Source organism: Artibeus jamaicensis, unplaced genomic scaffold (genome assembly GCF_021234435.1).
Source record: "Artibeus jamaicensis isolate MK-2021 breed Jamaican fruit bat unplaced genomic scaffold, CSHL_Jam_final scaffold_537, whole genome shotgun sequence".
NCBI lineage: Eukaryota > Metazoa > Chordata > Mammalia > Chiroptera > Phyllostomidae > Artibeus > Artibeus jamaicensis.
The window spans coordinates 31,266,932-31,283,184 of record NW_026522047.1 but is presented as its reverse complement, the minus strand read 5'-3'; the positions used below and the strand labels follow the sequence as shown (position 1 = coordinate 31,283,184).

At 41.3% G+C, this 16,253-nt stretch overlaps 1 protein-coding gene across 3 annotated transcripts in view; it reads right to left on the bottom strand.

Annotated features, from left to right (window-relative positions):
• PALLD (palladin, cytoskeletal associated protein) overlaps positions 1–16,253 on the bottom strand; it is a 356,788-nt gene that overhangs the window by 205,980 nt on the left and 134,555 nt on the right. For all 3 annotated transcript variants that reach the window (XM_053658067.1, XM_053658068.1, XM_053658069.1), the window contains exon 3: positions 4,273–4,451. In XM_053658067.1, coding sequence (XP_053514042.1) covers positions 4,273–4,451 — 179 coding nt within the window. The remainder of the gene's footprint in view (positions 1–4,272; positions 4,452–16,253) is intronic.

The following is a 16,253-nucleotide window of genomic DNA, read 5'->3' as shown; positions in this document are numbered from 1 at the left end:
CAGTCTTCCCCATTTAGGGACCGACAACACTGTCCACACCAATGGTAAACCTGAAATCCACGGAGACACCTGATTCCTTTCCTCCCCTCTCCCCCCCCTCATCAAATCCACCGCATGGCTTTTGGAGTCCACCTGACTCTCCATCACCTCCACGTACACCTCCTCCCCCTGCAGTCTGGTCATTTCTCCTCTACCACAGCAACAGGCTTCTAGCTGGTCTCGCATTACACACCGAAGCAACAGTTTGATACAGGGTGGGGCCGAAGTAGGTTTATAGTTGTTCATGTGGCAAATAATAGTGACTACTATAATAAATAATAATGCAAAGATAAACTGTGTTTCAGATACTCAAAAGTGTAACCCTACTTTGGTCCCACTATGTATAAATCAGCTAATGTGACTGCTTAGTTTAAACCCTCCATGATTTGCGATCTTATTTAGATAGACGTCACACTGCTAACAGTGACCACAAGGACCCATGTCCCCATGAACTGGCCACTGGCCAACCTTCCAAGCTTCCTCTTCTCTGTTATGCTCCTACTACCTGGGACTTCCTTCTGCTCCTTGAACACATCTGGTTTTCCCTTCCCAGGGCCTTGTGGCTGTGCCTTCTGTGTGAAACACTCTTTTCCGGTCCTCCTATTGGTTTCTTCTCAGGGTTCTGGTCTTAGATCAAGTGTCACCTTGTCAGAGAGGCCTTCCTGATTGCCCTCGCCCATCAGCCACCTTTGCTTTCTTCCCAGCACTTGCTGGTGTTGGGTGAGTTTTCTGTCTCTCCTCTTCTGGGGAGTCGGTGAAGTGAGATGTGGGCACATCCTCTTCACCAGTGGGTCCCCACTGTCTACATTGCTCTTGCCTTATAGTAGTTCCTAAATAAACACCTAATGGAGTCTAAACAGTGCTCAGTATGTGCCCTGAAAAGTGCTTTGATCAGATCCTGAATCCTATTAGTAGACTGCAGTGATCACAGGCAGATGACAGCTGCATCAGTGATGAGTTTGTCTTACTCTGTAGTGGTTGAGAAGGCAGATTTACGAGCCAGACTGCCTGGGTTTGAACTGTGGAACCCCACGTGTGTGCCCGTGCGTGCACGTGTGTTGGTGTGATTTGGGGCTCCACTACTCAGCCTCTGTAATCTTTGGTGTCCTCCACTGTAAAATGAGGGTGATTTTTGTAAAGATTAAAGAAGATCATCCATGTAAAGATGAGGTGCTTGGTTCTTAGTTAAAACTAAGTAAACATCAGCTACTACTCTTCAGTTATACATTTCTTTTGCACCATTCTGAAACTTGATGCATAAGAAAGTGAAATTTACACACTTTCCAACTAGGAGGTGGTTAAACTTCTAGGGAAGACTTTGCTTGGATTTTTACATTTTACAGAAAACTTCCTCCCCTTCCAAAGACCCTCCCTGCCTACATGCTGAAATGCAGTAACATGCTCTAGGAGACAATTCAATCAAGATACGACTTAGTCTTTTTAGTGCTGGATAAGTGAAATATAAAAATTTATTACTTTCACTCATAATAGCCTAAGAATTTATCTAAAGTTTTGTTCTCAGGCATAAAAATATACGGAAATCTCTCAGGTTTAAAAAAATTTTATTATTCATATTTCACAAGGCCAATGAGCTAGTTCTTTATATTAGGCATAGGAGACCGACTCCTAATGGTTCTCTGTCCTGACTCCGTCCAGCTTCCTTACCCCCCTCCTCACACACAGTCTATCTGAGGTTGCAGAGGCCTGACGGCAGTGGGCTGGCTAAGCAAGCAGCGTTCTCATGCGGAAAACGGCACTGGGAAGAAGTCCACTGGCCTTTGTTGAAGTCCAGGGAGTGAAATGGCAGATAGAACTAGAGGTGCATTTTCCCGTATTGAGGGCTGTTGGCTCAGAAGCGTTGCATGGAAGAACCAAATTTAAGTAAAATTAAAGACCATGTCGTGAATGTTTTTTGGGTCTACCAGAGTGAGACACTGAAACTGGTTTCAGAGCTAGAGACATTTTTCCTTTTTTTCGCGTGAAAAATGAGGATATCTTACATATACTGCAGTTAATTTTTAAGTTCATTTGTGACCATATAACTCTTCATAGCTTTCTATCATATCACTTATTACTATATCACTTATCATTGTACATTCTGTCTTTTCAACGTGCCCCTCTCTGCTGTTAGGTGTCAGGAATCGCGTTTTCATCATATCTCTGCCTTCACTGTCTCGTGTGCCTTGGGGCCTTAGAAATGCTGGCTGAATTGAGTAGATAGGCTATGACTTCAAAGTGAATTCATTTAACATATTATAAGAGCAATACACACTAAAATTCATGACATTTCTAGCACTGCTGAAGCAAAGACAGCTTTTAATTTTAAGGTGCTCTATCTGAACTTGGATTTGGAGACAACTCTGATCATCATTAAGAAGCAGGTTTTTAAGGGAAGCTTAAGTTCCCTTTATTACATTCTAAAATACTTCAAGAAGTTTGCTACACAGCCTACCCATGACTAATATTGCTAACTTATTAATGTTAAAAATTGTTGTCATTCTTTTTCTATTACTTTAGCACTTCGATATGTGTATGACGTAGTGTTTAAAATTATGGGCCCTGAAGAGGGACTGCTTGGGTTTAAATCCCTGTGAAACTTTGAATGAGTCCCTCTAACCTCTCTGGGTCTCAGTTTACTCACTTGTAAAAAGGGAACGCTAGTAATACCTCATAGGCTAACAGCAAAGTTTAAGTGGAATTTGAAGTTACATATGTATATTATGTGTGCATTTATAAGTCCCATGTAAGTATTGGTTACTGCCATATACAGAATGTTTGCTTTTATTAACAGGACATGGTCCCTTGAGGAGCTCACAGATGTTTGCTTTCAAAGATAATGCAGAGGAACCTTTTATTAGAAGTAAGAGTGGTAATGGTTACTTCCATAAATTGTCAGTTCTTGAAGGAGCTGTAAATGATGGCTCGCATCCTGCTTTTTTCTACTTTAAATAAGGAAGAAGTTTGGTAGTACTAAACAGCTAAAAGTAGTAGAAAGATGAAGAATAAGGTTGTGTGTGGAGACCTCAGGAATTTAAATTTTCTTTATATACATGGTCTGGCACAAATAATGCCCCTTTCATTACAAAATCATAATAATGTAATTCTGTAACATAACTATCACACTGAAGCACACCATATGACATTTTAGGTGAAATGCTCAAGTTAAAATTATAAATTAGTATACCCGTATTATTATTCTATCAACCACACTCAAGCAGGTGTTACTTTTTTTTTTAAGATTTCATTTATTTACTTTTAGAGAGAGGGGAAGGGAAGGAGAAAGAGTGGGAGAGAAACATCAATGTGTGGTTGCCTCTCATGCTCCCCCCACTGGGGACCTGGCCCACAACCCAGGCATGGGCCCTGACTGGGAATCGAATTGGTGACCCCTTGGTTTGCAGCCCGCGCTCTCAATCCACTGAGCTACACCAGCCAGAGCCATGCAGGCATTACTTTGGCTGGACCCTATATTTTACTAATTTTGAAAAGCAACCAATTAATAGGATATACATCAATATATGGGTTTAGGGAATAATATAAGACTGTGCTGCTTAAAACACTTTCAACTTAAGCTACTGGTATTGGTCAAAGCCCTGACTGGGTAAGCTCAGTTAGAGTGTTGTCTCGATCTGCCAAGGTGATGGGTTCGATCCCCCATCAGGGAACATACAAGAATCAACCAATGAATACACAAATAAGTGGAATAAGAAATCAATATTTCTCTCTTTCACTCCCTCTCTCTCTCTAAAAATCAATCAATTAAAAAATTATTGGCATTGATCAAAATACAGTAACAATGTAAAACTAAATACTTTGATAGCAAGTTTTCTAATTTTCTACAGTCTGAGTCTTGTCAGATGTACTTAAAAATATTTATTTGTTCTCACGAAAATTTCTACTTTGGTTGATAGACAATAGTACTTCAATATGTTTGCATTCTTTTTTCAATAGAGAAACCAAAAATAAATTGGGTGATTTATATTTTAAATACATTGAAGTTAATGTAGCTGAGATGTTGCAAATGAAAAGGAACAAATGCTGACATTAGACAGGGTTGATTCATCCCTAAGTGTCAGAACCATTTGACTTACTTACAAAGTTTTCAGGAGAAAGGAGTTTTGAATCACAACACTGTTAGGCTGTTTGCACTGGAAAAGCACATTCACAATGAGGCTCTGCTGGAACCGAAGCTGTTAGAACGTTCATGCTGCTTTAGCACACACCTCTCCTCACCTTCAATGAACACCTCCGCAGACGTGGTGTCTGAGCCGCTGGGGTTCGTAGCCAGACAGGTGTAGCGACCTGTGTCGTCCTCAAAGGCTTCTGCTATAACCAGGGTATGGCGGTCCCCACCCTCACAGTGGATCTGAATATCAGGGGTGTTGTGTAGCTCCTTCCCCTCACAGAACCATCTGCAGGCCAAATGGAGGTCAAAGGGCAGGAGAGAAAGAAAGGGAATGGTGACGTGTACAATAACAAAGCAGAAGTGAAAGGCTGGATGCTACGTAATCAGATGCTTGTTTGATCAAAAAAGATCTGTGTCAGTATTACTGATGGAAACTCTACAATTTAGACTGTGAAGTTAATGACTAGACAATTCCTACAGGTTTTGTTGGTAAAGCGCCTTGTACATTTTGTCAACATTGAAATAAGTGACATTGTTAAACTTGGAAAGACCGTTCCAGTTACAAAAGAAAAGGAACAGAATTTCAAAGTGCCTTATAAAATGTTTTATAATGAATGACTCTTACATTTATCACAGTTTTATCTATAATTTCTTATCTAAAGAAAAATATGAAAGTAATATAAACGTTATGCTCAAAATATCTAATGTATCAAGGGAAACTAATCATCGAGTTTTAAAAAATCATAGGCAGCAATATTTTTGTTGACCCTAAGACTTCTGATCAGCTGAGCAATACCAGATTTAATGCCTTCCACATTTCTGATATTTACAAAAGTTTCTAGCAGACCGCTTGGCTTCTACGACCGGAGAAATGGAGCAGTTGTAATTCATTCTTGCTGGTCAGCACTTTTCCTTCCACAAACAACCAGGACCGTGGTTGGCGTGGGAGGCTGTGGGCTGCCAGACTCTTTTAGCTCAGGTTCTCTCACACCCTTCCCTTTATTCCCCCAGCACCTCAAACTCTCTCCACAGGAGTTTTATAAAAACTATGAAGCTGCCCCAATCTCCTCCCCCAACAATGTGATTTATTTTTTAAGAAATATGTAGGAATGTGTCGCAACTAAAAGGATTGAAGTCTCTGGGACTGTATTGTCCACTTAGCTCTTAATCAGCACTTGGATATTTTCTGAGTCTAATCTTCTAGAAAATTCTTTGGACTTGGTATACTTTTGTGAAACTATGGCAGGGGAGACTATTTCTGTGTTTCGATAGCATAATACAGGTGTTTGTCTATATTTAATCTGAAAATAATGTTAACAAAACAAACCTGTTTGCTAATACTCAAGAGTATTAACTCCAAAAACTGCATTTAAAAATAAATATGGGATACTCACAAAAGAACAGATATGACTTGTGGAATTAAAAGACATTAAAAACAATACCAACCAACTGAACATCCTATGTAATGAAATCAATGCATATTACTTTAAAAAAAAATCCTTACATGAGGTTTTTCATTGCTTGTTTAGAGAAAGAGGAAGGAAGAGAAACATTGATCAGTTGCCTCCTGTATACACCTGGACCAGGGGTTGAACCCACAACCTAGGTATGTGCCCTGACTAGGAATTGAAGCCTCAACCTATCGGTTATGAGAAGATGCTCCAACCAACGAAGCCACACCAGCCAGGGAGTATATCACTTCTGAGGTGATTGGGAAAAGCAGTATTTCTTGTTTCTGGGGTAGTTTGTGGTCCCTGTGTTTTCCTCAAGTCTCACAGAACATTCCAGGCTAGCACCATCTTCCGGCTCCTTCTTTCCTGTTCCCTTTCCACAGTCATAGTCCAGATCCTCACCCATGAGAACTATGGCTTAAATTTTAATTGCTCTGAAGTCTCTTAATTGATTTCTTCATCTCCAGGAATTAGTGGAGCCTTCCTATATCTCAAATCAGATTAAAGTTCTTCAAACTCCTCCCTATACACATCGTTCCCTAAACTTCAGATCTGAATTGAGGCATATCATGTACCTTGGCCCTGATTTTGTTTTCCGTCATTTTCTTATACTAATCCTCTGTTTCTGTCAAATATTTGCACGGATTTATTGTTCCTGACATAGCCCTCATGTATTATTCGCCTGCCTTCACCTCCTTGAAATTCTCTCCTTACACTCTTCATTAATCCCATCCAAGAGCTACTCCTCCTTAACAGCTATTCAAAAGACTCCTTCAACAGATTAAGTTCCACCAAAGACTTGCCTGCCAGGCTTCTCCTGGGTGGAAGGCATTGCATTACCTACTACAGGTGGCAGGAAGAAGAATACTCAGTAAACTCTGGAACTCGTTGAGAAGTTTGTCTATCTGTACTGTCAATTAGAATTTTTTTACCTTTCATAAAAAAAGTTATGAACCAACTACTAGAGGGAAAACAAAGCATGAAACAATGCAATACAAGTTTAACAGAAAGATTAGCTGCTTTGGTTCAGCGTGCTTCAGAGGGAAAGCTCTGCTACCTGCACCCCCCCACCCCCGCCCCAGGAAGGGAGTGTCATAGCTTGACCTCTAACTCGTAGCTCAGCAAACCAACAGCCTGCAGGCCCGCAGCCTGTTTTCGTATGGCCTATAAGCTAAGAAATGGTTTTTCTGCTTTTAAATGTTTGAGAAAAATTAGCAAACATATTTTGTGACATAGACAATTATTTAAAATTCAAATGCCATAATCTATACCTTTTTGGGGAACGCAACTGTGCTCATTTACATGTCATCCATGGCTGCTTTTGTGTTACAATGACAATGCTGAGCAGTTGCGAAAGACAGGATGGCCCACAAACCCTAAAATATTTCCTGTCTGGACTTGAATGGAAAAAGTTGGCCAACTCCTGCTCTAACTTCTTGCTCCTCAAAGTGTGATCCTTGGATCAGCAGCACCGACGTCATTTGGGAGTTGGTTAGAGAGGCAGAATCTTGACCCTCATCCCAAATCTACTGAATCAGTGCAGGTCCCCTTGGTAATTCACCTGCACGTGGAAATTAAGACGTTCTGATCTATTATGTTTGGATCACACAAATTTGCTCCACAGAGTCTGGGCTTTTTCTCTAGGTTATTTATTCACTTTTTTAACATAGCAAACATGTTTTATGTGTTTTGTACCTCTGCACATAAGTTCAAGAGAAATTGTGTTCTGTTTGCTTCTTTCTTCCTCCTCTGTACTAAAGAAACCTTTGCATTATTCATTTGATAATTGATGATATATCACCTTAGGATATCTCGTGTTGTTTCCTTATTCTATTATTTGACATCTATTGCATTTATGCCTTATTTTCCCAGCTAAAAAAATCAACCCCATTGCAGAAAAAAATGCATTTTTAAAACTATTTTCAGTGATCCATGGTGTATTGCATACAGTTGATGCTTTATAAACACTGCTACTCACTACTTTAGTATATGCTTTCCATGAATAAATTAATGGTGAAGGATTTGTGGCCTACTAGGTTTGGAAGATACTGTGTACTATATATTAGTCATTGACATTTGCAATTCCCATTTTCTTATTAAAGGCCCTGAGAAGTCATGCAGGAAAAAAATTTGTTTAACATCATCTAATCTAGCATTTAACTTGACTATGTTTTTTTTTTCTTATTTAGCATCTACTAAGAGCCCATGTGTAGTTGCAGAACACTTTTCCAGCATATTTATCCCACAGAACTTGTAGTTTTTAAAAAATAAATTAAGATCAATTATAATCTGGACAATGATGATAAGTATAAGGCTAAAGGAAGTAATCAGTAAGCACAATGAAATAATTGAAATATATTTTAATACTGGCAGAAAGATGAACGCAACAAATGCATTTTCTGCAACAATGTAACGAATCTATTTAGTCTCCCGACATGGCTCATTATGTTTTCTGCCCTTGCACATGGTGAAATGGTTGGTGCTGACAAACTTCTAGGCTGACCTGCTTTTTGCTTTCTAAACCTTATGCTTTTTGTTCCCCAATTCTGTGAATAAAATTTCAAAAGCATCTCAGATTCTAACCCATGGAAGAAAATAGTGCACAGAAAAGACTAAAATTTCCCAAATCAGGTGGTAAGTACATTAACTAACCTAACTCATTATACTGCACTGACACTCTCAGGGAAAAGTCAGGCTGTTCCTGATTCAAGTACCTGTCAAGTGATCAGTTCTATGTTGTTAAACTGGTTAAGACAGCATGGGCCTCGGGAGGAGAAGAAAAAAACTGCAAATATTTAGATGCTAGACTCCCTTTAGTAACAAAAAGGGCAGGATAGTTTCTGGACAATATTTAGATAAATGTGCATTTAATTTATGATTGGAACCATTTGCACATTGAAGCTCCTAACAGCCTAGCAAAGGGGCCCCTCCCAGGAACAACCCATTCTGAGCGATAGTTAATGATCTCCTTCAGCACTCCTTCCATTTGAAAACTAACCAATCCAGAACCACGTCACCCCCACCTCTGCACACAGGGCTATTATTCCCTTCTCTTAATCACCCCAAGCCAGGTAGCATCCAGAGAAAGCCCGTATGCCCCATAGCCCACTGAAATTATTCAGACTAGCCACTTCCAAACTTGTCTGCTGCTTTATCCACTCCTTCCCATGGAAAGCACAACAAAGGCTCTTGCCCAGGTTTTGGTTTGCTCCCCTGCCTCCTGGCCACCTCTGAGGCTTCCCTGAGCCCCCACCCACACCTCACAAAATTTGGGAACAATGATAGTTCTCAAGGACATATATAAATTCAAATTAAGGGAAAGAAAATTATGGTAATATTACTGAATGATTATTCTATGCTATGCACTTTGAAAATATGGCTTTATTTTATTTCTCACCAGCTCTTTAAAGTAGCTTATTACATTTTTAGATACAGGCAACTTTCATTTATCTACAGAAATAAAAAAGAAGAAGATGGACAATTCAATCTAGATAATGTTCCAAATTTCGCTTTCCTTCATACACGTTGCTTCACCTTCCACCAAACTTTTCACTGTGAAGATTAACAAGCATTAACAAAGTTTACTAATTCTTCCTTTCTAGTCTCTGATAGGGCTACTGAGCAGCTGCACAAGTGCCACACTGTGAGGCGCTGAGAAGGGACCTTCCACCATCAGTGTGTGTGCTGAGTCCCCACTCAGAGGCGCTGGGAGGGTTAGACTGGCTGTCAGACCTCAAGGCCCTAAACAGGCTATGGAAACAGTCTTGCCTGAGTTGGGGAATAAAATGTAAAAGGGTCAGGAGATGTAGTCATCTTCATTCATTTAATCCATCAAATGTTTCTGTATTCATCCAGGGGCTTATTGCACTTCAGTTCCAAACCAAGGCACCAGTTGGGGGTACAGATGTCAGCTAGGCTGGGTTTCGTGTTTCATGAGACTACTGGTCAGGGTAGCTAGAGATGAAAACTCAGTTACAGACATGAGGAAATGCCGAGTACACTTCGTCTGATGAACTGAGGTTCTTCCATTATGTGAAAGCATGGACTGCCTAAAAACATCTTTAAACGTTGCTCATTGCTTCATACTTACAGATTAAGTCTGCTTTGGGTAAAATACATAGGTTGAAATCAATTGATTAGAGAGAGAAGGATGTAGATGGACTTCATAAGTCATATTTTTGCTTTCAATTCACAGGGGATTCTAAGACAGAGAAAAAAAGGATTGTAGAATTCAAAGCTCTGTAGGATGTCACATATCTTTTTATTATTCTATGCTAGAATATTAAAATCAACATTGATATATATATAGTATAAGGTATAAGGTGTATACCACATATATGTATTTATCTTTTGTATATCTCAGCCTAAAAATGAAATGGTGGCAAAAATTCAAGGATCCTACTATGGCACTGGCAGGATGTAGTAGGGTTGAAATTCAAGAAGGTGTTTTATGTAGAAAAATTCAGTATGGGGTGGGGCAAAAGTAGGTTTACAGTTGCCTGTATGAAAAATAATACAACAATAAATAATAATAGGAGGACAAACTCTGTGTTTTGCACACTCACCACGGCAAACCCACCTTTGCCCCACCCTGGAGTTAACTGTTCAAACTCTACCATTCAAGGGGTGGCCTCTGAGGCCCTCCCTCTGTCGGAGGAGAGTGGCTGTGTCCGTGGTTTGGTTAGATCAAAGGAGGTCAGAAGGACCGGAATCAGGGGGATCCCAGCTGCTTGTAAGCCAGTGTCTATCTTTGAAAATCACCAGTGGCTTCCATTCTTGGGTAGTGTAAGACAATTTTCCTCCCTGATGTGGCCTTCCTCTTTTCTTCTCTTACGACCCTGGCCATAGCTCGTGGTGGGCCTCAGAAATGTACTTGGGAGTCAGGATATACATCTGGGAGTGCTCGAACACTCTGGTTCTCTGAGAGAAGGGCAATATTGTTGATTTTTATAAGAATAAACTCAACCACTTAAATGAGAGGAACTAACAAATCCACTGGCAAAGTATAATACATACTATCCAGTGTACTATACTAATAGTTTATGTTTAAAAAAATCACATATGGCATCACTTGGCTTACAAGCTGACTACTAAATATCTGTTCTGATCCTACCACTTAAAAGGAAAGAGGATTTTATGACCGACAGTTTCTCTTCGTATCTTTATTTATTTTTTTTTTTGAAGCACAACTACGTATCCCGGAAATTTTCTGTGTCCTGCATTTTAAACATATGGCTTTTAAAATGAACAACTCTGACTTGTAAAAGTCACAAAGCTTCATCAGTGAATCTTAGCTGATAGTTTCCAACTCTGCTATGGGAATGGTAAATCTTAGAAGTCATTTAATAGAAACAATAAAGTGCTTCAAAATAAGAACCTTTAAAAAACAGTTTTTGTTTTCTCCTCCAAGTCAGCCTCCTTATGCACAGAGGGAAACACGGTTAAGTTGAAAGATGTCTATTGTTGCTCCACAACTCCACTGACTGGTACTTTCTAGAGAAATGTGCCTTCAAAAAAAGGATGTCGGTGATGATGGCAGGCTGGCAAATTTAGCCCACAGCTGCCCCTGCTCCCGGAGTGCCAGCAGCCACACAGTTGAATGGAAGTGCATGCCTGGAGAAAACTAAAGGAACCAGTCTCTTTAATGTTATAATCAAAATAAAGGGCAGAAAAAAAAAAAAAACCCGGAGACATCAATGGTTCCGCAGTGCTTATATTTTGCAGGTGTTCCTCCCTCCCGAAGGGATGGCGGGGCTCTGCCGTGACCTGGAGAGCCCCCCCAAATGAAACTGGCAACTTAAGCCCAAGATGAATTTTGTTTATGCCTAACTCGGAGTCAGGCTGTCTGTAAATATCACATTTCATACACTCGCAATTAAACACCAATTAATTTTCATGGGGTACTTTTTTGTCTTGTCACCAAAGATTTCTTAATTTTTTACATATGTTCGTATTAACCACAAGACACACCATATTTATTCTGTCATGTGGATTAAGAGGCAGACCAAAGAGAAATTAGTCCTTGTCTAAATTTACTATGGCTATAATTTCAGGAGTGCTTAGCTCAAAGACCAATAGCTAAATTTGTGTGAGCGGCAGAGGTACTTTAACCCTCTGGTCCTAAAGAGACCAATAAATAGATTGGCTTTTTGAAATTCAAAGCCCAGGAAATGGTAACATAGATTTTGATTCCAAACAAGACCCACATCTAGCAATTCTTTCCTTTACGAATCGTGCTCTCTCCTAAGAAAGATAGAATAAAAGGGGAGGGCAGTTGAGAAAAAAACTAAACTTCAGAAATGATCACATCTTGTTTTGTATGGACCATGAGGTAGCTTTGTGTTTGAACGCTGTGAGCATGCAGATGTTCAATCATTATCCCTAAAAAGAACCCCACGCAACTATAAAAGTAGGCATCAGAAATCTATACTACTGGTGCTGCAAGGAGCTGTTAAGCTCTCGGATGGCTCCTAATATTTTCCACATTGGAGGTGGAACAGAAAGGAAGGAAGGCTGGGAGAGGCAGCCGTCCTGGCCCAAGCACCGGCTAAGCTGAACCGTGGTCCTGTCGTTCACTCTCCGGAGGCTTATTTCCTTCTTTGTGAGATGTGAGGCATGGACCAGCCCAGCGCTCTCTCAAACGGGTCGCAAGAAAGTAGTTCTGAAGCAAGTTGGCAGATACAACTGAAAAAGGGTTCTGTAGCCAGTTAGGTTTACAGAGCCGTGGGTTAAACAAAATTAAACATCTGTCTTTAGTACAAAATTTTTAGAACTTTGTACTGAGTTTCTGAGAGAGAACAATGGGAAGCATAATTCTCAGTCTTACTTGACCATGGGACGGGTGTTCAGAGAATCATGTTGAAGCATTAGTGTTCTGTGGAACACGTTTTGGAAAACACCGGGTTGAATTATATCACTAACATCCTATCTGACTCTACAATAGTATTGTTACATTTAAGGCTGATTGCTAGCATCTCATCTGTCCTCGACTGTTAACCTGTAAGAATTTGGGGGGGGCAGTGTGTGTGGACAAGCTTCCATTTTCATGGCACATGCAATTGCTGTTGTTGTTTTTTTAATTCCCCTTTTGGAAAACAGGGTGACCATATAATACAATGTCCAAGTCAGGACATTTCTGAGAGTGAAATAAGCTACTACTAACAGTTACAGAATAAGTGGGAATTGTTCCAGCCACAGCATGATGTGGTGTCCTCCTACTTAAACTTCACTGTGAAGAGCAACATGAAATTGTGATTTTGGCTTCGGTGCATATTTTGACTCTCTGCAAATGCGATTCATTCCCATGGGTAGACAAGAGTGAATTTCACGGTTTATGAAGGGGGGAAAAGGATTCTCAACCCTCCTGTCACTCATTCACAAATTCTCAAGTTACACCTGTTAGTTAAAAAAAACACAGATTCATTCTCGTCAAGCCTCTATGCAAACACAAGAACAGGTCAGCGTGACCTGACAAGTCACTCTTCAAAGTTTCCTATGGTGCGAATATGTGTGCTGAACGTTTCCAAGCCTTCAAAGTGCTGGGGAAAGAATGGGTTACACAGAGGGCCTGAGAGTGAGAAATCGCATACGTAAAACAGCCAGAGGTGCGCATTCAGCTACTTTGTTGCTACAGTCAGGGCGGGTAATTATTAGCCATTGTTATAACTTGGGTTGCATTCCAAAGGGCATAAAATGAGAGCTGTTTTATTAGATCATGCTGTCAGCCTTCTATGTTTTTGGAACCTGTCCACTGAAATGCCATCATTACCTCAGAGTTATGAAAGCCAAAATGACTACAGTCGGAGCAGGGCGTGGGGAAACAGGTCCCCTTGGTGTAACTTCAGCTCCGCAGAACTGCAGAAAGCCCCGTGCAACGGTTCACGTACAGACTCCTAGAAAGCCCAGGGGTTATCTCCTTGCATCTGCTAAGCAAGTGCACTGAACACAGCTTTTCCCTGAGCAGTGGACCCTCTTTCCCCAAAGACAATGAAAAAGAGGTTTTGTCTACAAAAAGAGGTTTTCTCCTGGTTTATCAGTCAGCCCCTCACTGTCTTGCTTTAGTCACGAGGCCAGCTAAACCATGATTAGGGGTAAGGGAGGAACCCAGTGAAGTGAGGGCAGAGAATGAGGGGAAAACACCTGTTTCTGAAAAAGCTGAAACTAGAAGTCCAAGGGCTTCGCGTGTCTATCTTTCATCTCATCTCCAAGGGAGCCTTCTTTCAGCTCACCCTGTGCTGGGTGTGGCCCCAGCCGCTGAGCCATGCATGCTCCCCTGCTCCTGGCTAGGAGGGCAGCATCGCCTCCCAAGTCCACCAGGCTTACGCAGGGCTCAGAGGCTTCCTCACCCAGTGTTCTGGCCCTTGTCTTGTCTGACAATGGAGGTCATTAGATCAAACGTGGCCTGTGTGATCTCCGATCAACCCCAAGTCCAATATCGGAAACAGACCGCGTGAGTACACACAGTTAAATTGCGTACCCAGCACACGCCTGTCAAAGCCGCCCTCTTTCTAGGACGCATGTCCCTTTTGTGTTCCTTCTACAAGTTTACCAAGGAGAACTATAATAAATGAAGTATATAATAAACGAAAAAGTAAAAAATGAAGTATCTACTGTGAGGGGGTGGGTGGGCTCTTTTCATTAGACAACGAAAAGTGAGGTGCAGAAGGAGTTACATTGTTAGCAAGTCGCTCCCAGAGGCCCTGCACCAACTACCCCACCAGCTGGACAGCAAACACCTTCATGGAGAGTGCTGAGCGGTGTTTTACACACACACTCTCACACCCAGACAGCACCACCCCGTGTAACTAAGCACACACACACACACACACCTGGATTTAACAGCTGAGAAGCTCCTGGACTCAGGTTCCTGAAAGAGTCTCGGGCACTGTGCGAACGTTGCCGAGATTTGTCCTTGTGGATTCTAGCCACACCGGCACTTCCCTCACTCGCACCTATTCCTTCCTCCCAACAGTCTGGGTCAAATGCATACCGGGAGTTGGCGGAGAAGTGAGCCACTTCCCAAGAAAGCTGCCTCTGCCGCTTCCCCTCAGATCCCGGTGTGCAGAGCCCTGGCTGGAGCAGGGAGGGGACTCCGGTGTGTGCACAAGACCGGGAAGTGAGGACTAATTATACCTTGTCATATTTGGCAATCTGAGTAACAAATAAAATGGCATGTTTCGTTTCAGTTGGTTTTTCAGAGCAAATGACCTCAGGCTGGTATTTCATTCCAATGGATGACATTTTTTTTTAGGTGCTGCAATTAATGGTGTGGTCGGATAGAGACTTAAATCTTTTTCTTTGAAAAATATGGATTTTCATAAAGAAAATGTTTTTTTAAAAATTCTCACCCAAGGATTTTTAAATTCATTTTATTGTGGCAATAATATGATTGATTTATTTTTTTCATTGCCATTCAGTCCCCTTATACCCCCTGCCCCCAGCAATCACCACACTGTTGTCCATGTCCATGAGTCCTTTTTCCTTCTTGCTCAATCCCTCCACCCACCATCTGCTACTCCTTAACTGTCCTCCTTCTATCAATGGGTCTGTCTCTAACTTGCTTGTTAGTTATGCTTGTTCATTAGATTTTAGTGAGAGAGAGAAAGGGGTGGGGGAGAGAGAGATCAGGGTGAGAAACATCAATGTGAGAGAGAAACATTAATGAGTTGCCTCCTGCACACACCCTGACCAGGGATCAAACTTTCAACCTAGGCATAACGACCTGACTGGGGGTCGAACCTGCAACCTGAAGGCTCTCCTTTTAGATGACAGAGCACCTACTGCCTGGCTACATGCCATCGTTCCATTTATCCTGCATGCCCCTGTGATCACACAACACACAATGTTTAAAAATTGGCTTCAGAGGCCCATAAAAGCTTTGCAAAAGACAAAACAAAATAAAACCAAACACCTCAAACTATTGTGTAGTGCAGGTACTAGGGGCAAAGGCTCAATCTGACATATGCAATTTACTAGTTAAAGGAGTTATAATAGTTTCTTTGCTCGTCTAAGTAAAATGTGTAGTGACCTACTTGGTATGGTTCAGTTGGTTGGAACGTCATCCCATAACAGAAAGGTTGTGAGTTTGACTCCCAGTCAGGGCGCATATGGGAGTCACCTAATTGATGTTTCTCTCTCTCCTTCTCTCTCCCCCCCCATCTATCCCCATTTGTCCCCGCCTCACTTTCTCCCTTTTCTCTCTCCTTTCCTCTCTAAAAAAGCAGTGAAAGAAATATGCTCTTGATGAGGGTAAAAAATGTGTTAGTCTGTATTTAAAAATGTCACTAAGGATAGTGGTTACAGGTGTTTTCTGTGTAGGAAAAGGACAATCTAGTTGAAATTTATCTTGTGGAGCAGGATTCTAATTCTGAGCCCGGGGGGTGGGTGGGTGGGTGGGTGGGTGTGTGTGTCGGGGCATCTAGAACCTCAGCCATGTCTCTTTGCAACTCCTAAGACTTAGGGACAAAGAAGAATGTCAACAGCTCTTTTTATCTTTTCCAGTTTGTGAGAAAGCCTTTCATCACTACCTGTTCATTGTGGCAATTTATAGATGTTGGGGAAATTAAAAGAAAATCACCCTGTGCTAGAAAAAGGTGGAGTAATGTGTGCTCCCCGTAAATGCTTTCTCCTACTCATGG